This window comes from Neolamprologus multifasciatus, chromosome 3, assembly GCF_963576455.1.
Source record: "Neolamprologus multifasciatus chromosome 3, fNeoMul1.2, whole genome shotgun sequence".
Taxonomy (NCBI): Eukaryota; Metazoa; Chordata; class Actinopteri; order Cichliformes; family Cichlidae; genus Neolamprologus; species Neolamprologus multifasciatus.
In genome coordinates, this window is record NC_140441.1 from 34537369 (window position 1) to 34561188 (window position 23820).

Here is a 23820-nt window from a genome sequence, read left to right on the forward strand (position 1 = left end):
CTATACTATATCCTCAAAACCTCAATTTAGAAAAAAATATACATTCTTTTAATGGAAGAAATAAAATACATAATAAAAATTAGGAGGAAAAAAAAAGGGGGGGGGGGGAGTTGAATAAACAAACCATATAAAGGCTAAACAGACAAAATGTATGTTTATTCAAATGATTTGGCTTTTTTCCTTCTTTTTATTCCCGCTGTCTTACTATTTATATTTCATTTCTGCACAGTTGGTGTGAAGCACCCAAAATTTTATTGTTGTACAATGAGAATGAAGATATAGAACTATTCTATTCTTTTTTTCCCCAGATGTTGGCAAAGGCATCATTGTTCAATTTGGATCTGCATCTTTCCTCCATGAACACCTCCCTCCCTTTATACATGTACTGTCTCATCTCTGAACCAAGCTCCTTCATCTATCATGCATTTAGCATCTCCACCATCTTCCTCGTCCTCCCTGTCTGCATCCTCATCCTCCAACATGGTCTCCAAGAATGGAGGAAAAAAGGCTCCACCTTCATGGAAATAACACTGAGTCACTCTGACTGCTTCACCTACAACATCGTCATCAAGGACCTGTTTGCTGTCTTAGCGTGTGTCTTCAGCTATTGTGGTAGCGTCATGAATAATTTAAACATGTTATTCTGGGCATTCTTTCTTTATTCTGTCTGCTGGTTTGGACTGATTTTCTTTCACATGCTGACTTGTGTGGAGCACTACATGGCTGCTGTTCATCCCATCACTTATCGAAGTTTAAGGAAAGAAAGAGGGGTCAGAATCAGGATAATCAGCATAGGCTGTGTTTGGCTGATTTGCTTTGCTATAGCAGGTTTCATAATTATAGAAGATATGATCATCTCCATTGTGAATTTTTGCCTCTTGACATTGTCTTTAACCGTCTCCTCCTTCTGCAGCTTTTCAGTTCTTTATGTCTTAATTCATTCAGGCCCAAGAGAAGAGAGCAGGAACAGGGACAGGGTTGACCAATCAAAGAAGAGAGCATTTTACACCATTGTGACCATACTAGGAATGATGACATTGAAATTTTTTTGGGATCTGAATTGGTCTGTAGTGTATACTGCAGGAGGACTTAATGGATGCATATTAATGTCATGGGGTGTCTGGTTCAATCTTCCTAGCAACCTCTTGTTGCCTTTGCTGTTTCTATGCAGAAAGGGTAAATTTGTGTGTTGCAAGAACAACACGCAATGAGTATAAAGAAGAGTGCCTAGGAACATTTGGAGTTGTCTCTTCCTGTAGCTCTTGCGATGAGCAGATGACATCATCTGAAGATCCAACCCTGACCAACCGATTGCTGAACACTGTGGGCCCTCTTAATGACTTTGTGTTTACTGGCTCTTTCTCTGCTTATTTTTGATTTCCACTGTATTCCTGTGGGACTGAATTTCCAAGGAATGCTGCTTTTCTTGTTGTATTATTACACAGAGATAAGCACATCTTCAGGTCTGGACGTTCCTGTTTTCTTCTCAATCTCACTTCTCAAAGATCAGCACATAATCAGCATCAGCTCAGAGTAGGATAATTAGATATAATTCATGTGAATTGATTATGAAGATTACTATTTTAATAAGGAGAGACCATTAGAAAGAAATGGGCATGCTTTATTGTTATACATAATTTAAATAGAAGTATGTGGTGCTTAGATGATGATGGCCTGTTTCTTCTGAACCGAACTCCAGCTGTGATAGCGAGCTGAGCAGGACCCCCTGGAGTCTAGATGCTGGTGTTGGAGATGAAGATGTTGCCATGAATGGAGCCTTAGTGAAAAGGAAAAGGCGGTGATGGGGAGGAGGTGTGTTTCACAAAGGCATCTGCAAGGGAGCATGACAGAATGACAGCGAGATTGAAAGTAAGCGGCATGAATACTAAATGGCCTGAAGAAGCCCCGGAGAAAGATGATTGGACTAGACCAGTGATGTCACAAACAGCTTGACAGTGTGGAAAAGTGGACGTGAAGCCTACAGATTTACCCGAGAACACCTGGGAGCAGACAGATGTGAGACCACAGATGTTATTGAACTGAGCTGTATTTGATTGTTGCTTTGCATTCTTTTGTTTTCCTCCTGCTAAATTGCTTTAATAAAATATCCTGCATTCAAAATTCTAATTGTGGACTTTTTAACCTTTTTTGAAAAAGAAAAGTTTAAATTCTGAGCACTAGTTTACATCTTATATATGACTCATACGGGTTACTCCAGCCTTCTAAAAGTAACAAACCCTCATGGCTTGCTTTTCCAAACCACTGTATTAAGCCCAGTCATATTCCAAGAGCTGCAGCAATGGGTGTTTGTGGTAGGATACTGGGCTTGCGAGACTACACAGGGCTGGGTTTATATCAGAGTAGACATTCAGGGAATAGAGGCAGTTAGAACTACCGAATCTCCAAACCTGATGGATCCATCCTAGCTCTGCAGTGCCTGCTGGGTAATATTCATCACAGACTACACTTTTTAAACCACAGGGTTCATACTCTAGTCCTCGAAGGCCGTTGTCCTGAAACTTTTACATCTGTCCCTGCTGCAACACACCTGGATAAAATTCGTAGGTCTTTAGCAAGAATATAGAACTTGACTGCATGTTGAGGTGGCAATTCAGCTATTTGATTCATGTTAGAGCACCTCAAGCGTGAATGAACATAGTCCAATAAAAGTAGATTTAGAAATACATTTTTTTTAAATTGCACTTTTATTTAAATTTACGTGAGTAGGGTTAGGGGCTGCCACCTCGGACTGCAGTTGCTAATGACCTACAATTTTTATTCAGGTGTGTTGTGGCAAGGACAGATGTTAAAGTTTCAGGACACCACTCCTCTTTTAAAGAGATCTTTGATGGGACTAAGCCCAGCTTATGAGCTGCCAGTGCTTTCTGACACCAAGAGAGCTGTGCTGCAGGTTTCTCTGATTTACTCCATCAGTATTTCATAATGTGGACAAACTTAAGGGTACTGTTAAAGCTGCACTTGATTTTCTTTAGACATGTTAGGGACCAAACATGTCTAGAGTCTGTGCAGAGGGGATCTCTGATGGTTTATTGTTCTGTGTCATGACGCCAGTGTTTGCAACTGCAAAGCAGAATCCAGAGAGAAGAGACCGGTTTATAGATTTTATTTACAGGAATCAAGATTTTAATAGCGCTTGAGCTCTATTAAAAAGCAAAAAACAGATAAGAAGTGTTAAGAAACAGGGCTGAGGTTCTGCTGACTAAACTATCAAAATGAGAGCATAGTGACATGATTGCTTAAATATGTTTGAGTAGCTGTTCAAATACCTGAAATTCCTAACACCTATGTGTGAAATGTTGGTTGTTTATTTCAGGAATCCAAAACACAAATTATGCCTGGTTTCTGTAGTGTTGTTTATTTTAGTTGTGAATAAAGATAAATATAACTGTCTAAACTGATGTCTGAATGTCTGGAAACATGTTCGTTAAGTGCAAAGATTATTAGTAGGAAAAAAAGTGTTCTTACAGCAGTTTACCACCATTTCAGTTTTTTACTAGTTGTGCAGCAACCTAATTTTAAAAGATGATTCCTTTATTACTGGCACCTAACCATTTTAACTGGTTAACTGGTTACAGGAAGTCAGTTTGGAAGATGTTCCTTTTCCCGCAGCAGTCTTCCAAATTGCAACACTATTCCAAGGCTTTTCATGTGAGATATTCAAAGGAAGTGTGAAATTTTCCATAGGAAAAAAAAAACATTTAGCTGAACTTAAATTTCAAACATTAGTGTTAAAAAGATTCACAGCATCATAAATAAATATTTCTCACTAAAATAGCTGAAATGAAATGAACTGAAGTTCATCAGGTCTCCTAAAAGCTGAAAGAGAGGCTGAGAAATGAGGAGACTTCAGAGGTTTTGATATATGATATATGAGCCAATGACTAGTGTTCTCAGGACTAAACACATGAAATGATCCGTATTTGTTTTCCTGCATTATAATCTGCTGCTGAGTCCGCTAAACAACCAGAAAAATGTCCCTTTTGAACGTGAAGTTTCTGCAGCACCACTGAATGATACTTTCTTTTCTAAGATTCAGAAAGGTCTTCATGTTGGGACATGTGCAGGTGAAATATCTGAACTCAGGAATGAGAAACACTAAGCTCCGCCCCTCACATGACTCGCCTGAGAAAAACTAGGCAAAAGGATGTTATTCATACGTAGTAAAGAGAGACGCAGAGACGATCAGACAGAGTTCAGATCAAACTAGAAGTTTCATCTGAGCTACAAGAGAGAAAACTGGAAAACTCCCACACTGGTGCTTAAAGCTGCTGACGCTCCACACACTGAATGTGAGTTTGAGCAAAACTCCTGTCTGCTGTTTTCAGCTTCACTCACAGACTCAATGGCTTCCAGATCAGAGGACGATCTCTGCTGTCCGGTGTGTCAGGAGGTCTTCAGAGATCCTGTTATTCTGTCATGTAGCCACAGCTTCTGTAAAGACTGTCTGAAGAGATGGTGGAGAAAGAAAAAAACACACGAGTGTCCACTTTGTCAGAGAAGATCTTCGGGGAATGATCAACTTGTAAACCTGGCTTTAAAGAACCTGTGTGAGTCATTCTTAGAAGACGGAGATCAGACAGCTTCAGAGGCTCTCTGCAGTCTGCACTCTGAGAAACTCAAACTTTTCTGTCTGGACCATCAGCAGCCAGTGTGTCTCATCTGCAGAGACTCAGAAAAACACACCAACCACAATTTCAGACCCATCGATGAAGCTGCACAACAACACAAGAAGGAACTTCAGGAAACTTTGGAGTCCTTAAAGAAGAAATTGAAGGTTTGTGCAGAACTTCAAGTGAAGTTTGATCAAATAGCAAAACACATTAACGTCCAGGCCCGACACACAGAGACTCGGATTAAGGAGCAGTTTAAGAAGTTTCGCCAGTTTCTAGCAGAGAAAGAGGAGGACAGGCTGGCTGCAGTGAGGGAGGAAGAAGAGCAGAAGAGTGGGATGATGAAGGAGAAGATGGAGTCCCTGAGCAGACACATAGCTGCTCTTTCAGACACAGTCAGAGCCACAGAGTTGGAGCTGAGAGCTGAAGACATCTCATTTCTGCACAACTACAAGGCTGCGGTGGAAAGAGTACAGCACTGCCCCCTGCTGGATGCTCCACGGCTGCCCTCAGGAGCTCTGTTAAACCAGGCCAAACACCTGGCCAATCTGACCTTCAACATCTGGAACAACATGAAGGACATGGTCTCCTACACTCCTATCATTCTGGACCCAAACACTGCTCATCCAGAACTCATCCTCTCTGAGGATCTGACCAGTGTGAGACGAGGAGATGAACAACAGCTTCCTGATAATCCAGAGAGGTTTGATCGGTTCTACTCTGTCCTGGGCTCTGAAGGCTTTGACTCTGGGACTCACAGCTGGGATGTCGAGGTTGGAGACAGTACATGGTGGAACCTGGGTGTGTTTGCAGAGTCTGTGCAGAGGAAGGGAGACAGATTGTCTGGATTATGGAGAATAAGGTTCTATGAAGGTAAATATTACGCATGGTCACCATCAGCTCCAGACACTGCTCTCTCAGTACAGAAGAAGTTTCAGAGGATCAGAGTGAATTTGAACTGTAACAGAGGAAAGCTGTCGTTCTCTGATCCTGATACTAACACACACATACACACCTTCACACACACTTTCACTGACAGGATGTTTCCATTCATTAACACTGTGGTTGGTAAATTGAAGGTTCTGCTGTAGAAGGTGTCATTGTCAGTGTAAATTAATTCATTATAATTATATTTTAATGTTGTTACAAACCTGTTAAACAGCAGCTGTCTACCTGCCGCCTTATTGCTCCAAAGCTCTTTATTAATCACACTGTTCTCACTCTTTCTTTGTTTCTGCTGTCCACTTTTTCACATGGAAAATCATTTCACTGTTTCTTGTTGAATGACCCCCAAACTACATTTAACATTTTATCAAGTTTTTAATCTGTGATGATGTCAGAAGTTAGAAAGCTATCTGACCAACCAGCAGCACACAGTTTATTTTATTGGCAGTTTTTTGAAGACATGTAATGGGCAATGTGAATACAAAATTACATTTATAACCTTGATGATGGAACTAAAGTATAAGAAGAGATAGGATATGTAGAAATTTATTAAATAAAATTACACTGGAGAAGAAATGATATTTCTAGAATGATGCATTGTGATATGTAAACTGTGTCCAATATAAACTTTGATTATTGTTTCTCTGTAATTAATATTTCTGAATACTGGATTGCCATAATCACATGATTAGCTCTGTCTTTTCTTTGTTTTATCTTTGGAATGATTTTTTTAAAAAACTAATAAAAACAAACATTGACAATCAGCAAACAATTTATGATGACAAGATCCTTTTTCTGAAAAGTCAAGCTACTGCACTGAGAAAAACTAACCAGGCTAAACACATTTATCTGAAGTTTGCCTCCATGAATGATCACAGGACCATCAGAACAAAATGAGCATGTGTGAAGAACCCAAGAAATACTTCCCTTTCAGCGTGACAGGAAAACAGGAACAATTAAACAGATTTCAGGCACAATAACCAACTGTGACCTCAAGATGGCACCAGCTGATCTGAGATGCTTTATTGCACAGAACACTGCTGCACTGAGAAGTCATCAGAGATTGCCTTGTGTTTTCTGACAACTCCCAGATAAATGCAGATGAACATTAAAGTGTAAGATGGAGTTAAAGAAATAACTTTTGCTCAATGCAGAAGATCCACAGGGACGCCTGATCAGAGCCTCTAGCATTAGCAACTTATTTAAACCATTTATTATAACTGATCGATCTATAACTGTTCTGCAAGTCTACCAGCTTACCTATCTTTGTTTTGTTTTGCCGCATTAAATGACTTCAGCCTTACACCAAGAAGGCAGGGTGGTTTGATCCAAATATCAATAGTATCAATCTTGAAAGGGGATTTGTGAAACAGAAAAAAGGCTGTTTGAAGGAAATGAAAGCAGGAGAGCTGTTTAAATGAAAATAAGACCACCGTTCTCAGCATGTCTGCATGGGCAGTGGAAAGTTTCAAGCATTTAAGTACTCGTAAAACTCAACCCCACTATAAATGAGGGGAAGACAGAGTAGGACTAAAGTGTGTGCTTTAGTCCTACTCTGTCCACTGCTCTCTACACTGCGATGTAGAGAGTACAACTGCTTGCAAGTAAAACCTTTTCTGAGACACTGTGATCATTGCTTAAGTATTTTGATGAAAAATTCTTCTGATTGTATCAGATCCAACATTAAATGACAATGATGTATGTAGGAAGAAAATTCGATGACACAGGCACCCTAACAGAACTGTCTCTGGGCTACTTCCTATCTGTGTCAGCAGGCCTTGTAAGAGAGTCTGATTGGTCAGCAGTGAGAGACCCAGGAGGAAGCGCTGGTGACTGTCAGATGGACATGATGGACATTGGTTCATTATAAATGCAGTGAGCTGTTATATATGATAGTTGAATTGTAGTATGAGATGTCAGTTGTTTTAGAAACAAGCAATACAATAAATCACAAAAGAAACAATAGATGCTCTTTGGGTTCACACATCAACAAATGTGATGCTGTCACTCCACAGTTCTTTGAGACATCACCATTAAATGCTTCTTCTCCTTCAACAATTTACACATGTAAAACTGGACAGCCATACTTCTTCTTATGATATGTTATGTTATGTTTTACATTTGATACACAGTTTATAATTTAATTTTTTTGAATGAGATTTATTAACAATTTCAAACAATGAAAAAAGCCCAAAACAGCATGTAGTAGTAGCAAGTAGTTCAAACCATATTTGCTGATTCTTAATTTATAAATAATATTTTTTTTTTTAAAAAATTGTTATGAAAGCAAGAAAAAGATGGAGGAAGGGTTCATACATTTAATTCGATATATATTCATCAGATTGTTTGGTTTCATTATTTCCTCTTTTGAAACCATGTCTGATCCTTGCTTAAGAATTTTTGACCATTTCCAGACTTTACTTTACTTTACTTGCTTTCCATATCGATTTTTTGTTTTGAGCTCTTAATTGCACCTACAGAGCTCAGGACTTTCATAACAGACCACGAGTCATTGGCTATTTTATATAAGACATGTTTTCTTTTGTCAGATGACCAGTGTGTCATCTCTTTAATGTTATTATTAAGTTAAAGTTAACAGAACTCTATCCTTAAACTATTCAGTCTTCTCTTTCTCAGATTTGACTCTCCAAAGAGAATGATTTCAGTCTGTCTGTGTGGAAACTTCCAACAATCACCAAATAAAGAATCATCAAGAATAATGGGTCCATGTATAATATTTTTCTCTATTTAAAAGTAATTTAAAAAGTAAAAATCTTCATCAGCATTGTGCTTCAGTCTGCAGCTTCACTTTCTGCAGCATGTGAATGCTCTATATATGTTTTGCAGGTGCTGACACGCCTTCATGGCTGAGACTGGTTATACTAACAGAGCAGAGTTCAGATGTATTAGATTCCTCATGACTTACTGTTAGCACTGTGTTCTTTTAATGCTTTAACACTAAAAACAATGAGCTGAACCTCATTTCCCTCATCACTATTTTGCAGTCTTTAGGCCCGGGCAACTAGGAGTCATCGATCTGACCATGTGCTCGTCTGTATATCAAAGTATTCTTGAGTCAAATTTGAGGCCATGTTTATGACAGCTAAAACTTGCTTCACTGGGTCATGAGACCGTGTCATTCAAAGTAATTCTACAACCTGTGTTTTTGTTAATTGCATCTTTGACACTGTGTAATATGTCATTTGTAGTTATTCATCTTAGAGTTGCATCATAGCCATTCTATTATGTAAAGTGTTTCCATAATTTTTATAAGTTTGTTTCTTTGTTTTTTATTCTTGTTTCTCTTAATTTATAGAATTCTGTTTATTTCTGTTCTGTTCCCTTTAATCTGTAGCCTGCATGGTAAAACATGAAGGGTTCAGAAATTCCTGACTGAATATAACAGCGCTGTAAACAACTGAACCTCTTACTGAATTTACTCACTCTGTGTGCTGAAAGGTGGGGTCATGTTGCTGTTGGTGCAAAGTCTGAGATGGAGTTAGATTTCAAAGTGGGAGCAAACGCATGTTGGATCAAAGTTTATGTTTGCAGTCTTCTCAGGTGTGATTTACTTGAAGACCAGTTTCAGTTTTATAAATAACGAATGAATTCAGAAAATGGAAGAACTTCATGAATCATTTCACATTTAACCCTGTGGAAAAGAAACACAGCTCACTCTAAGCAGAACATTTAAAGAAGAACAGAAATATAGATTTGTTATACGCAGATAGGAAGTGATTTCACTTTTAACATGTAATTATCTATCTTGTCTTTTCGGTGTGGCCACTGTGCGGACCTCATTCTGTTAGAGTTCCTTTAAATGAAAGAATCACTTTGACTCAAATCATTTTGAACATCAATTATGTTTGAGGGACCTAACAAAGGAATGGAAATTACTCTAAATTCATAAAAGTTTTGTTTTTAGGTTTTCCCAGTGAGTGGTGATTCACAGAGATAATTATTTTAACCCACACTTCACTGCAATAAAATTAAATTTTAAAAACCATCTAAATGATTTTCTTAACAGAGAATTTGGAATCACTGATATTTTATCTGCTAATTTTAATTCATCAACACGATAAATATATTTTTTGCTGTAAATAGTCTAGATTCTACCTTCTTTGGGTTAATCCTACTGCATTTATATCTGTGATGATAAATAGTTATGGATTGACAGACTTGTACCCAAAGACTATAAATGTATATAAGCTGTACAAACTCTCAAAAAGCAAACAAATTTACTGAAATCACTAACTGTGAGTTAAATAGCAGGTTAATGTGTTATTTTCCCTTCTTTTTTCGTTTTTCTTAAATGGTGGTTATTACAACAAAAAACATTCAACAATAAAGGTGATTCCAAAAACTCCAAAGAAACTCAAAACCCTGGGACCAAAACCAAGAACCATGACAGTTACACTGATGTACAAAGTTGTTTTCAGGGACAACCCACTGCAGAATGTTTTTCCTTTCTCTGGAAAGAACTTTACGCTTCTTATTTTTATACTCCCACTTACTCTTTTTAATGTATTTTCAGGTCATATATTGAGGACTGGCTCCAATCTCCAAACCTGAAGTTAAAGACTAAAACATTTTCCAACACCCTCCAAATTTTCACTACAAATTTTTCAACCTTTTCCTGACACTTAAAGATCACACTATAAAAAAATCTCCCTCTCAGTCTGTGCTATGAGCAGCTCATCTTGAGAGTTCATCTTCCTGATGTATTCATGGATGGTCCATGTTCCATCCTGGATTGTGGCTATGACACTCATCCTCGCCCTCCCTCATTTCATTTCTCATTTAGCGTCAGAGTGATTGACTTTGGATGGAGACCTCAGTGCACTGTAAACAGTTTTTGTATCTTGACATCTGTGGCATCTGTCTTCTCCTGTGGCCAGCTTGTTATTACACCTGGGTTCTAATGACTGGATGAGCATTCCAATAGTGCCCCAATATGCATGGGGCACTAAATCATAGGCTTGCGTGTGGGTGATGCTCAGGTTGCGCTGTGGTGTACTGCACTATCAAAAATGCATTTTACATGAAACTCATTCAAGGTTATAACACAGAGGAATGGGCCTTATTTTGTCTTTTTTGTGGTCAACTCAAATAATTAGTATTTCTTTCTTTAAGCGATTTTAAAACTGTGTCTGAACATGTCAGTGTGGCTCTTCTCATAACAAAGATATGCTATCGAAGTTGGCAGGAGTTGATGCATGAGGCCTAACAGTTTGAATAAAGTCATAACTAAGGATATCATTCAGAAATGAAAAACCTCCCAAAGTGGTTGATAATTAAACATTTTAGAAGGACTTAAACTGAACCTTTAAACCGTTCCTCTCTGTTATCATCACAGAAGAGTCGAGTGTGGTACCAGGATTCCAGTTTTGGATGAGCCAGTCAATGAACAATGCAGTTATAGTAATGAGTTGTCTAATTCCAGTGCACTCAACTATGAGCAGTCAGTGCATTTACTCATATATTTTCTCTTAACATATTACGCTAGCATTGATGTCCCTTCACTGGTTCTCAGTACAAAAAAGAACTGATCATCTTTTTATTTCTGTTTTTTAATATTTTAAAAGTCGCTTAATAATTTACCTCATCAGCAATTGTCAGATTTTCTCTATGGTCTCTCAGTTGTAAGGTTTAAAGGTCTTTAAGGGTTTTCTTTCTGATTGTTTGTTTTGTTTAATTGGATTTGCTATGATAAAAATTATCATTAAAAAGGACAAGACTTTGGAATGGAAAAGACAAAGAAGAAAGAGAAGTTGGAAAGAATTACAAGAAGGAGAGGGAGAGAGAAATAGAGGTGAAGCAGATGGATTGATAGAAAGATAGAGAGAGAGGAACATTGACAATTTGCTTCAACACCTGGCAAAAAAAACCCAGAAACCATGGCAACAACTAGAGGCAGCAGCCGGCCAAGCTAGTGGGTGTCTGTGAATACTTGTGCGTGTGAGCGTGCTTGTGTTCATAAGGTTTCTTCACGTTAGTGTCTAATAGTGGCTGTGGGGAGCCAAAGTCCTTTCCCACCAGGATGTGAAACATGAATTGGGGGGCCCTTGGCCCCAGAAATCCAGAGGCCCCCAGAGCGCACCAGTGTGTGAATGTGTGTGTGAATGGGTGAATGACTGAATGTAGTGTGAAGCGCTTTGGGGTCCTTAGGGACTAGAAAAGCGCTATACAAATGCAGGCCATTTACCATTGATATTGTACGGTAGAGCCTACAATAATACATGCAGAGAAAAGCAAAGCAACTTCACTCAACTCCAAAATCATCACATATGTGAGAAACATATCTCATATATCAACACAAGATGTTTGATACACAACAGCACTGCATGTGCAGATACATTCTTTAATCGAATAATATGTAGAACATTACTCTAGTATTATAGATAAACATAAAGTTCTGATCAATTCACTGAGTGTGCAATTATTCCTTTGTTAATTCATCATTGTCACATTTTTTATGCAAATAAACTAAATTTGAATTGTACTTTGAGAGAGCGAGTGGGGTGGGTGGCAGCTTTAATATGTTTTGAGCAAATAATCACATGAACGGGAGTCAACAGAGAAGAGAAGAGAAGAGAAGAGAAGAGAAGAGAAGAGAAGAGAAGAGAAGAGAAGAGAAGAGAAGAGAAGAGAAGAGAAGAGAAGAGAAGAGAAGAGAAGAGAAGAGAAGAGAAGAGAATCATAAGGTTAGTGCTCCTTTGGATTGTATTAAAATTAAAAATAAACAAAAACTAACTTCTATACTAACTGTATAGAAGTTAGTTCAGTTAGTTTTAAAACTCATAATATCTATTAGGACTTTGAGTATGTCAGAAGAACATCTTGAAAACTGGTATACGTGTGTGTGTGTGTGTGTGTGTGTGTGTGTGTGTGTGTGTGTGTGTGTGTCCAGTTTTCATGATGCACCAACTTAAAATCCTTTTTTATCACACCCATGATATAGTAGTATACAGTATGTGTGTATATGTTCATCAGTGGTGGCAACTGACAAGTCTGTACACGTTGTTTTAAGTTTTCAGAATGTATAATATCATACAGGTTTTGAGTCAGTGCATGACAAAAAAACAAAAAAAACAAAAACACCTTGAACACTTGGGATAGACTGTTTATATATAAAATATTTCAAGGTACCTTAATCATATTGCATTATCATCTTTTTGTGGTGACGTCGAATGGTAATATCTCACTGTTTTTTATTAAATAAAATTTAATGAGGAAACAGAAGATTATATGTGTTTAAGTTCCAAGTCAAAGTGCTTTTAACAGCATCTTTAAAAGAAAATTATAAAAGGTACATGTATAAAAAGAATTCTTGAGGTATATTTTAATGTGCTTTAAAGACATGAGGCTTTACATATTTCCTGCTACTAAGGAAACATGTCATGCAAAACTATGATCAGCGTAGAGGCGAGACAGTGACAGATGATGTATTTATTGCCTGTGGTTTATTTGAATATACAAAACTCTGCACATCATTTGTGTGTGTGTGTGTGTGTGTGTGTGTGTGTGTGTGTGTGTGTGCGTGTGTGTGTGTGTGTGTGTTTGTTATGTGTGTTCATGTCAAAATAATTGTCATTGCTGTCATGTGACAATGACAAACATTTGTCATTGTCACAGTTTAATACAACGATACTTGAATTGAATGCATTGAGACGGGTGGCGGAGTCAGGCTGGACAATAAAATGAAATAAAAAATAGATAAATAAATCTCTCTTTTTTAAAATTCTTTTTGTTTGTCCAAGTAGTCATATTTCCCAGAAAATTAACAGTGAGATATAGTCATCATGCAGCACAAGTACTAATAATCTTTACTTCCACTGACTGAATCTGATATGGTATAACCTTTAATAATCTTTTGTCCCATATTTTTCTCTTACACTTTGCCTAATAGACATTGGCACACTGAAAAATGTTGATTAAAGATTAATTTGTTGGCAAAATGATAGTATCATATTCTGTATTACATAATTCAACAAACATACCTTAATATTAAAACTCTATCCTCAAGTATTACTGAAAGATAAAAATAAAAAAGTTTAAATGCAGAAAGAACAGAAATTTGTGCAGTTTTTTTTTTCTTAAAATGTTTTCAAACCCATAATTTAGTGTAATTTACCTTACAGCATTTTAGCATATCTATCTGATGATACTTGTTTTCCTCCACCAAAGCCAGGCAGAAGAAACTCAAACAGTCGAACAAAAAAATTGATTATTAACTCAAAATGTAGAAGTTATGTGCCTCAAACTGTTGACTTGCTAGCTGATTACATCAAAATATTACATTTCAATGTGAGCCCCAGTCATGACACGTGACACGCATCTGTGCATTGGTGGAACTGAGGGTCTCGTTAGTTGGCGGAGGGGTTGTTACCATCTTTTAAGGATCATCCCTCCTCTGAAGGTGAGGGGAATCTAGCAGAGATTAAGGATGAACTCAGCTTGAGTGCCTCTGGTTTTTAAGTCTGACGTCATTAGCTATGTCTGGGCCCAAACGCTGCTGCAGATCCCAAAGTCACACGATCATTGTGGCATCTCTGAGAGTTAAAAACTGTCTAAATTCTTTCATCTGTAATAAAATGATCAGTGTGGCTGCTCTACCAGGTGTAACAATTAAGTTTAACATCCAGGCATCCTTGAAAACAGAATTTATGAAATTTAACAGTTAGAAGTAAGCAGGAAGTTAGCTTGCTAGCTTCCATCTAAATATAATATAGCATGTTCTGGCTGAGGGATTTCCAAAACAAATTAAGACGTACAGCTCTGCTATCGCTTCCGACATAAATGAAGACAGAAAAGTAAACAGCAGTGACGTTTGTAGGGTTACTGAAGTTGGTTTAGCTGGTATATACTGATATGCTACGTGATCGCTAGCGACACAACTGTGTTAGCATGATATAAACAGCGAAGCTGAAGGATGAACGCTAACTTTATTCCACTCGATAAAAGTTAACTTGAGGGTTCCTGAAGGTCAGGGACAAATGCAATCTCATGGCAGGATGCTGTAAACGGACCAAACTTCAGTCAGGAGAACAACTGAGATAATCCATCCACAATACAAGGTTAGTCATTAATATACTGCTGAATGGGCTGGGCTGTAGTTACAGCATAAGGTTTTAAAAACTGAGCTTTAAAATGATCAGTCAGTCTCTTTTTTAGGATGCCGGCTCAGGAGATGACCTGAAACAGCCCTTGTGCAACACTCTTTGGTGAAATGGTGCACAGCAGTGTTGCTTTGGGACATCACTTTGTATAATCCACCAGAACTCATGGATCCACCACAACTTAGACATTCACATTACTCACACTCTCATAACACATACATATAGGACCTTGGCGGTGGGCACACTACACGGAATCCAAAAGACCATCAGGGTGTACAACCTCACCCCTGGCGTCGTTGCCCACCTCTCAATTTTAAATACATGTAGACATTGAGGGCTATCAGGAGGGGCTATGCGCTTACCTGCTGCTCTCTGTCAGGTAGCTCCATGCCCTCCTGGGTTTTAAATGCACCTTAGAACACACATACACCAACACTACATATGAACGGGTGGAGGGAGGTTTGGAGTCTTCACGCCCCCCCGGTCTCTGCTACCTGTTGGAGCGGGGGGCCAGGAGGAGGAGTTGGCCGTCCGATTGGGGTCTGGAATGTGGGGCCTCCCTGCTGCTGCCAAGCCGGGGCAGTCTGCTTCTCCCCACCCCAGGGAAAAGGATAACACTACCTGGGTCTGGGTGCAGTTTCCCCCTCCAGGGCCAAGGGTACCTAGACCTGGGGCTTAGAGTACGCTTGGGGAGTGTGATTGTGTGTACAGTGTCTATTTATGTCTATGTCTGGTTCTTTGTGTCTGGAAATGGGCGTCCAGTTAGACACCGGCTCACTCCTGGTGGCTGCTTGTCGGGGCCTGGAGCCTGGGGCTCGCTCGGGCCACTTCGGGGGTGAGGTACCCTCGGCCTCTTGGCCTGGGGCTTGGTCACTCTAGAACAGCTGGCTGCCGGCGGAGCTCACGGGCACGTCACTGCAACCCCCCCTGGCTTCTGTTGCACGGCTGCTGAGTGACCCCTCATCTGGGACTCTCCTCAGCTCTTTCTGGGACAGTGGCTCGGCTGCCCCTCTGTTGGTCTTCCTTGGTCTCTTGTGTTCTGAGGGCCTCTGGATGTCTGGAGTTTTGATCTCCTCCATACCTGCTTCATGCCCTGGAGGACGGGGCTGTGGCTCCCCACACCCTCTATCAGATCATTACATGAAGGAACCTTTTAAATACAAGCGCGCTCATGCTCACAGGTGTACACACGGGTGCTCACACACACAAACTACACGCTTTTTGACTCCTACCTCAAAGCACACTGTGCGCTGTCGATCTTACGTGCTGCACAATAATATTTAATATTTAGTATTTACTGTTACATTCCCATAGATCATTGTGATGTTGTTTATTCTATTGCTCTTTTTTTCTGCTTGTTTTCTCTTTTTTCTTTCTCAACAGGTGATCCAGGTGATTGATACATGTATTTTTTGTCTGTTTGTTTTGTTATTTTTTTGTTTTTTTGCCCTTTATCACCGTTCCTCTTCCCCGCTGTTTTTCTTTCCCTCTTTCTTTCTCCCCTTTCTTTTCCCCAGTCAAGTCTGTCCCGTATTTAGCAAGTGAAAATAAAATAAACAATAAAAGGCGAATCAAATAGACCAATACGGCAAGGCGAGGATGGTCCGTTTGGTAAAGTAAATCCGTTGGACATTTTTCTTTGCCTTTAGACAATAATTCTGATGGCAAAAGAACCAAACGGGACAGGGAAAAAAAATAAATAAATAATCCACCAGAACTAATGCAACCAATATCCACATGCACTCCAGTGTAGTATTTGGACAGATGTTGGGCCGCCCCAGTTCGGGTCGCAACAGTTATGTTTACATATGTGTGTAATTTGTTCTTTCTTTACCCCACAGATTATATGTGTTTCATTCTGTTTAGTTGGTTTCTTTTGCGTTATTTTCTCTTATTATTGTTTGTATGTACTATAAATTTGGAAAACGTACAAAATAAAAAGTATTAAAAAAAATAATGAGCCACCTGGAAAATCGAAATCACCATGCGAGTGTCACAATTTACTCGATAAAGCCTTTCATTAATCAATATGAAGTGCATGTGGGCCCACGCTGCTTCAGAGCACACCAAGTAACCATCAAGTTTTATCATTTGGTTGCAGAGGCTGAAAGTAATGGAGAACAACTACTTCCTACTGTAGTTAGATACAATTTCAGAAATCTGTACATTGCTTGACTATTGTTTTTGTTCTGACTACTTTTTACTTTTACTCCTTGCATTTTTAAACAAGTATCTGTACTTTCTACTGCTTACATTTTCAAAATGGGCTCATTACTTCTGCTTTAATGCAATTGGGTCAAATTATTATTTTGTCACTGCAAGACTTCAAATTGATTTGAACCTAAACAGTAAAATAAAAAGACATGTTGTGTCCCAAAGTCAGGGGTTAAACGTGGGCTTGTGTAGATAATACAAAGAGCAGACACTGCACACCACTAAAGGTCATGAAGGCATCCCCACACACTGCCATAACAGGTAATGAAACCCTGGCAAATTTGTCCCCATGATTAAGATATGCGTCATGCGCAACCTAAGTGCAGCATTTACTTTATGTGTTTTGGCCTTAAACTCTACCGGCAGTGACACTGTGGGATATTTGTGAATGTCCCCATAAATACACCTAACCTCCATCCATGTTACTGTTACTCACCAACCTCCTCCAACAAGGCCCCTGGTTGAACCGGGGTTTGATGGACCTGTGTGCAACCCATGTCCACCACCACTGGGCGTATACCTCTTTGGCACCTTACTGGGACCCTCCTGAACCGAGGGAGAGTGTCCGAGCCAAATCATACATCAAAATTAGTTCAACAGTTTTTCAAGGATACCAAAACCAAGATCTTGGAGTGGCCCGCACAGACCCCAGACCTCAAGCCCATACCCTGTACACTCAAAAAGGGTACAGTATTGACTATTAATGGGCATGGGGCTAATAATTTTGGATGTCTCATTTTTGCCCTTTCTTGTTTCAACTCAGTGTATCAATAAAATATCCTTACTGCAATCAGTGAACCTTGTTATTTTGGACACAGATACGTTTTAAAAAAACAAACACTTGTTGTTAATGGTCATTTTCATACTGAAAACATGTTGCCTAATTTCATAAGGGGGGTTAATAATTTTGGCCTCAACTGTATAACACCTAATATCCACAAAACCTCAATTTAGAAAAAGACAAAGTGTTATGAAAGAAGAAATTAAATAGATAATAAACAGGGGAAAAGGCTGAATATATAAACTACATATAGATAGGTTTAATTTTTCTGTCAGTTTAATCTACATTCCAGTGGTTTGTCCCATTTGTCTTTTTCTTTTCCAGATGTCGGCAAACTCATCATTCTCCACTTTGGATCGGCACCTTTCCTCCATGAACACCTCCCTCCCTCTATACATGCACTGTCTCATCTCTGAACCAAGCTCCTTCATCTATCGTGCATTTAGCATCATTATCATCTTCCTCGTCCTCCCTGTCTGCATCCTCATCCTCCAACATGGTCTCCAAGAATGGAGGAAAAAAGGCTCCACCTTCATGGAAGTAACACTGAGTCACTCTGACTGCTTCACCTACAACATCGTCATCATGGACCTGTTTGCTGTCTTAGCGTGTATCTTCAGTTATTGTGGTAGCGTCATGAATAATTTAAACATATTAATCTATCCGTTCATTTTTTTCTCTTTCTCCTGGTTTGGACAAATCTTCTTTCACATGTTGACTTGTGTGGAGCACTACATGGCTGCTGTTCATCCCATCACTTATCGGAGCTTAAGGAAAGAAAGAGGGGTCAGAATAAGGATAATCAGCATAGGCTGTGTTTGGCTGATTTGCTTTGCATTAACAGGTTTCATAACAATAAAAGATATGATCATCTCCATTGTGAACTTTTTCCTCATGATATTGTTTTTAACCGTCTCCTCCTTCTGCAGCCTTTCTGTTCTCTGTGTCTTAATTCATCCAGGCCCAAGAGAAGAGAGCAGGAACAGAGACAGGGTTGACCAATCAAAGAAGAGAGCATTTTACACCATTGTGACCATACTGGGAATGCTGGTGTTGAAGTTTGTTTGGGATCTGTTTTGGTCTGTAGTGTATATCACAGGAGCACATCTTGGATGTGTTTTAATGTCATCAGGAGCCTGGCTTAATCTTCCCAGCAACCTCTTGTTGCCGCTCCTGTTGCTACACAGAAAGGGTAAATTTGGGTGTTGCAAGGAAAACACACAAAGAGATTAAAGAGCACATGTGTTAGTGTCCGTTAAGAAAAAAAATTGATCATCATTTTTCATTCTGAGAAAAATTTGAAATTTCGAGAATAGTTGAAAACCGTTGCTGTTTTAAGACAAACTGCCTATACCCTCTACAAAATGCCTTGTGTAGATGAGGTAGTGAAAAAATTGGCCATCTTTCAATAAAGTATGCATCCTCTTTAATGCATTTTACTGTTGTAGGGATCAGTTTTGTGCCTTCCTCTTTTTTGTCTTAGTTAGTGTATCTTTGCTTTCCTGGTTTATTTTGGTAATTTCTTTTATTCTCTGTCTTTACTGTCCTCTGATTACCCCTATTGCCTTCACCTGCTGTGTCCTATTCCCTGTGTTTGATTAGGATACACACAAAACATTCTTGTATATCACTATAATTGTAATAAAATGATAAAATACTTTTGTGGAAGAAATATCAGATTTATTTTAGAAGCTAACTTTTAAAAAAAACAGCAGTGGATGTTTTAGCATATTAGTTCTTGGTCATAGGGGGTCAACTGTATTTACAGTATAATATAAAGTGCCATGAGGCAATTGTTGTTGTGACTTGGTACTACATTAGTAAAATGGAATTGAATTAAATATAATTGAATAGTGTAATAAAAGTTATCACTTGTGTGTTCAATACTAAATAAATAAGTATAGAAATTATACAATTCAGCGTGGAACATCTCTACTCTGTATTTATAATTAATGACTCTGTATTCTGTGTATTCAGCCAACCTGATGCTCTGTGTATGCATGTTTGTATTTATATTCATTACTTTATTTTACAGTTAATCAGTTATCAAGATTTTTTTATGCAAGTATTTATTTTCATTTGTCAGTTTGACATTCGCACATTATTGTTCAAATACAAATATAACACATTAACTAAATTTAGGGAGACATGATTGTGGAGTGGGGTTGCTGCATTATATAACCAGCACAGAACATACAAACACATAAAGAGTCGACAGAGGAGAGGCACAAAGAGAGAAAACTAAAAAAACAAAAAACAAATAAGGCTGGTGTTCTTTTTAAATCATGATAATCTGCTTAGTCTTAACTTTAAATGTTTCATGGATGACTGACATATGCAGAAAAAAACTTGATACTGTTTTTGTTGATTTAATAGTTTTCCAACTCATCCAGTGCTGAAACTTGAGAACCAGGACAGATTTTATGTATAAAGTCAAAATCATCAGTTGACTAATGACATGATGAGAACATACAAACTCCACACAGGAAGTTCCCAGTGGATTTGAACCCAGAACCTTCTTGTCTGTTATGGCGGCAACCACAGAACTACAGATGAGCTGATGTTATTTTTGAACTGCTTTGTAATGGGCTGTTTCCTGATTGTTCTCTTGGATGCTTCCTGTCTGTATCTCTCAATGTAGGCCTTGTAAGAGATTCTGATTGGTCTGCATGGAGAGACCCAGTAGGAAGCGAAGGAACAAATCCAGGTGTCCATTTGGACTCTGTAAGGCCTTGTCCACAGCACTCTGGTAGAAACGTATTGCCAAAGACTCTTTGGCCTGTATTGAGGCTGTTTGCTCTTCTTCCAGCACGTTGACACCTGAGTTGGTGAATGTCAGATGGACATGAAGAGCCGCCAGAAACTCCTGAACACTCGGTTGGATGAAGCAGAACACCGTCTCTTGGTACAGTCCTCTCTCTTCTTTAAGGATCTGTGTGAACACTCCTGAGTACACTGAGGCTTCTCTGACGTTAATGTCACACTCTCTCAGGTCTGATTCATAGAAGATCTGGTTTCCCTTCTGCAGCTGCTCAAACGCCAGTTTCCCCAGTGCTTCAATCATCTTCCTGCTCGTTGGACACCAGAGAGGATCTGTCTCAGCTCCTCCATCATACTTAATATTCTTCACTTTGGTCTGAACAACCAGGAAATGAATGTACATCTCAGTCAGTGTCTTGGGCAATCTCTTTTCCTCGCTGCTTTTTAACAGGTTTTCCAGAACTGTAGCAGTGATCCAGCAGAAGACTGGGATCTGGCACATGATGTGGAGGCTTTCTGATGTCTTTATGTGGGAGATTATGATGTTGGCCTGCTTCTCATCTCTGAATTTCTTTCTGAAGTACTCTTCCTTCTGTGGGTTACTGAACCCTGTGACCTCTGTGAGAGCGTCTAAATATTTGGAGGGGATCTGACCCACTGATGCAGGTCTTGTGGTTATCCACAAGTGAGCAGAAGGAAGCAAATTCCCAGTGATTAAATTCATCAGCAGCACATCTACTGATGTGGACTTTGTAACATGAGTCAGCATCTCAGTGTTGTGGAAGTCCAGAGGAAATCGATACTCATCCAGACCATCAAAGATGAAAATAAGTTTGAAGTTTTCAAAGTTACAGATTCCTGCTTCTCTGATTTCACTAAAAAAGTGATGAACAAGTCCCACTAAGCTGAACCTTTTATTTTTCAGCAGATTCAGCTCTCTGAATGTGAATGGGAATATCAACTTTATGTCCTGGTTAGCTTTGCCCTCAGCCCAATCCAGAGTGAACTTATGTGTCAGGAATGTTTTCCCGATCCCAGCCACTCCCTTTGTCAGCACTGTTCTGATTGGTTTGTCTCTTGCAGTTGATGTTTTAAACATGTCTTCACATCTGATTGTTGTTTCACCTTTACTGACATTTCTTTCAGTGTGTCTGACCTCATGTTTATTATTGACCTCTCCACTCCCGCCTTCTGTGATGTAGAGCTCGGTGTAGATTTGATTCAGACTGGAGGAGTTTCGTGCTTTAGAAGTCCCCTCAAACACAGGCTGCAACTTCTTCTTTATGTCAGATTTAAGTTTATACCCAAAGTGTGGATGAGGGTTTTCTAATGGAAAGAAAAATTATGAAAATAATGTTTCAAAAGAAAATATAAGAATTTCTTGAGAATGCATTTATGAAAAGGAATCCTCTTACTGCTCATCAGACAGGCAGCGAGTTCCTTTTGATTCATTTTATTCAAGAAGTGCACTGTGAGTTTCAGAAATGCTTCCCTTCTGCTCCTTTGCTCCTCGTCCTCATTTTGACTTTCTGACAAGTCAGAGAATTCTGGATTCAGAGAATTCTTCATCCTTGTTAGCTCATTCTTCACAAAGACAACAATTTCATCCTCCAGCAGCTGAAACAGATCACATTATAAAATGTAAATGCAGAAGAGCCCAAATCCGTATTGAACACAATTAGAGTCTGTTGATACAAAAGGTGCTACAGGGACATGATTGTGGAGAGTGGAGGTTGTTTTACAAACCGTAAATATAGAGTCCAGGTCACTGTGATTTTGGTGACAAGGCTGGAAAATGGGAATATCTGAGGCTTGTTTGACTCTGTGAGAAGAACAATGTTTTTTACTATTATTCAGTACGCACAAAAAGATAAGAAACAGGAAAGTGAGGTGCTTTTTTTTCTTTCTTTTTTTGTTTTTTGATTAACATCTCAATACAAACACTACTATCTTGTAAAATTCTCAATGTGAACCTATTATGTCCATTTCTAAATCTTTTGTAAAGGAAAAAGGGTTTAATGGCACACATAGATGCTGCAGCTCTCTGCAGGTGCTTTGTTTACTGTGCGATGTATATGTATGAGTGTGGTTGTTTGCTTTCAACTACTGCTGTGTGTTGGGTGAGTTGACTTATACTCATCAGAATCATCTGAGCTTGGGAATAAGCTTTGAAAGGACTGTAGACAGCTGTACTGGCATCATGGTAATGGTTGTATACCCACCATCTATGCTAAAGTTATCATAGCCATGGGTAAGCTGCTTAGAGCAGTTAGTAGCCAGCATGACTTTTACCGTGATGTACTGCACATCATAGCTGAGTATTTCAACCAGGTTGTGCAATGATGTTGGTTTCACCCCTCACTGGACAAAGATAATAGCAACATCCATAGAGGAAATACAGCACCTCTTTACCACATTTGGGTTGTTGTCTGTCAGATGATATGGCCAATGACAGTGTAAACATTGAGGGCAGTGAACACCAGAAAAGCAGCCAGACCAGACCTAGCAACCAGGAGGTTCCTGAGAGAGTTCAAATCAGCTGTCCAAGGCCTTAACTGAGATCTTAAAGGCATTGCTGTCCCAGTCCTTCATCCCACTATGCCTGAAGTCAGCCACAATCCAGCTTCCCAAAAAGACTGCCATCAACTACTACCCAGCAGTCGCTCTGACACCTTTTACAATGATCTGTTTTCAGGTACCGATCCGACACCTGCCTCCCAACGTCTGACCCACTTCAAACTCATACAGAGCCAACAGATCAACAGAAGATGCCAAGATTACAGCACTCCCCACTACCATCTCCCACTTGAAACAACATAGGTGTTACGCTTGGCTGCTCTTTAATGACATTAGCTCCATAACATCATATTCCTGGACAGAGTGACAGTAAAACTGCTGAATATTAGACTTCATTCACCTCCTGCTCGATCAGAGATTTTTTCTGTGTACAGAGAACCAGACTGGTGCCCATCTTTCCACAGCCCTTAATCTTAATACCAGCTCTTCACAAGGTCGTGTGTACGTCCTCTACTGCACACAGACAGTAATTTTGAATATCATGTTGTGAGAAGTTTAGCTAATGAATGCAGAATTTAATGTGAGGTGTTGAGTGTGATACCTTTCCATGTTGGTCACAGGCTACAGTCACCTGATCAAAGAGAGAAAATTGTTTAGAAATGTATTTTCTTTATATATTTTCCCAGTTTCTGTCTTTGGTTTGTTACAAAGGCATGTAGGTTACATAATTTTATTATCATGCAAAAGTTAACAGAACTCTATCCTTAAACTACTCAGTCTTCTCTTTCTCAGTTTTGACTCTCCAAAGAGAACGATTTCAGTCTGTTTGTGCGGAAACTTCCAACAATAACCA

At 39.1% G+C, this 23820-nt stretch overlaps 2 protein-coding genes across 2 annotated transcripts; one reads left to right on the forward strand and one right to left on the reverse strand.

Moving 5' to 3' along the window:
* The first annotated feature begins 4143 nt into the window (after positions 1–4143).
* Positions 4144–10506, forward strand: LOC146522752 (nuclear factor 7, ovary-like). The gene has a single exon (XM_085153535.1). The coding sequence runs from the start codon at positions 4364–4366 to the stop codon at positions 5720–5722; it is 1359 nt and encodes a 452-aa protein (XP_085009661.1). The 5' UTR covers positions 4144–4363; the 3' UTR covers positions 5723–10506.
* An 8921-nt stretch (positions 10507–19427) lies between these two features.
* On the reverse strand, positions 19428–23421 carry LOC146522753 (NLR family CARD domain-containing protein 3-like). Its single transcript, XM_085154155.1, has 3 exons — positions 23368–23421; positions 21866–22067; positions 19428–21776 (listed from the first exon to the last, which is right to left on the reverse strand). The coding sequence occupies exons 1-3, from the start codon at positions 23419–23421 to the stop codon at positions 20323–20325; spliced, it is 1710 nt and encodes a 569-aa protein (XP_085010281.1). The 3' UTR covers positions 19428–20322.
* Between the last annotated feature and the right edge of the window lie 399 nt (positions 23422–23820).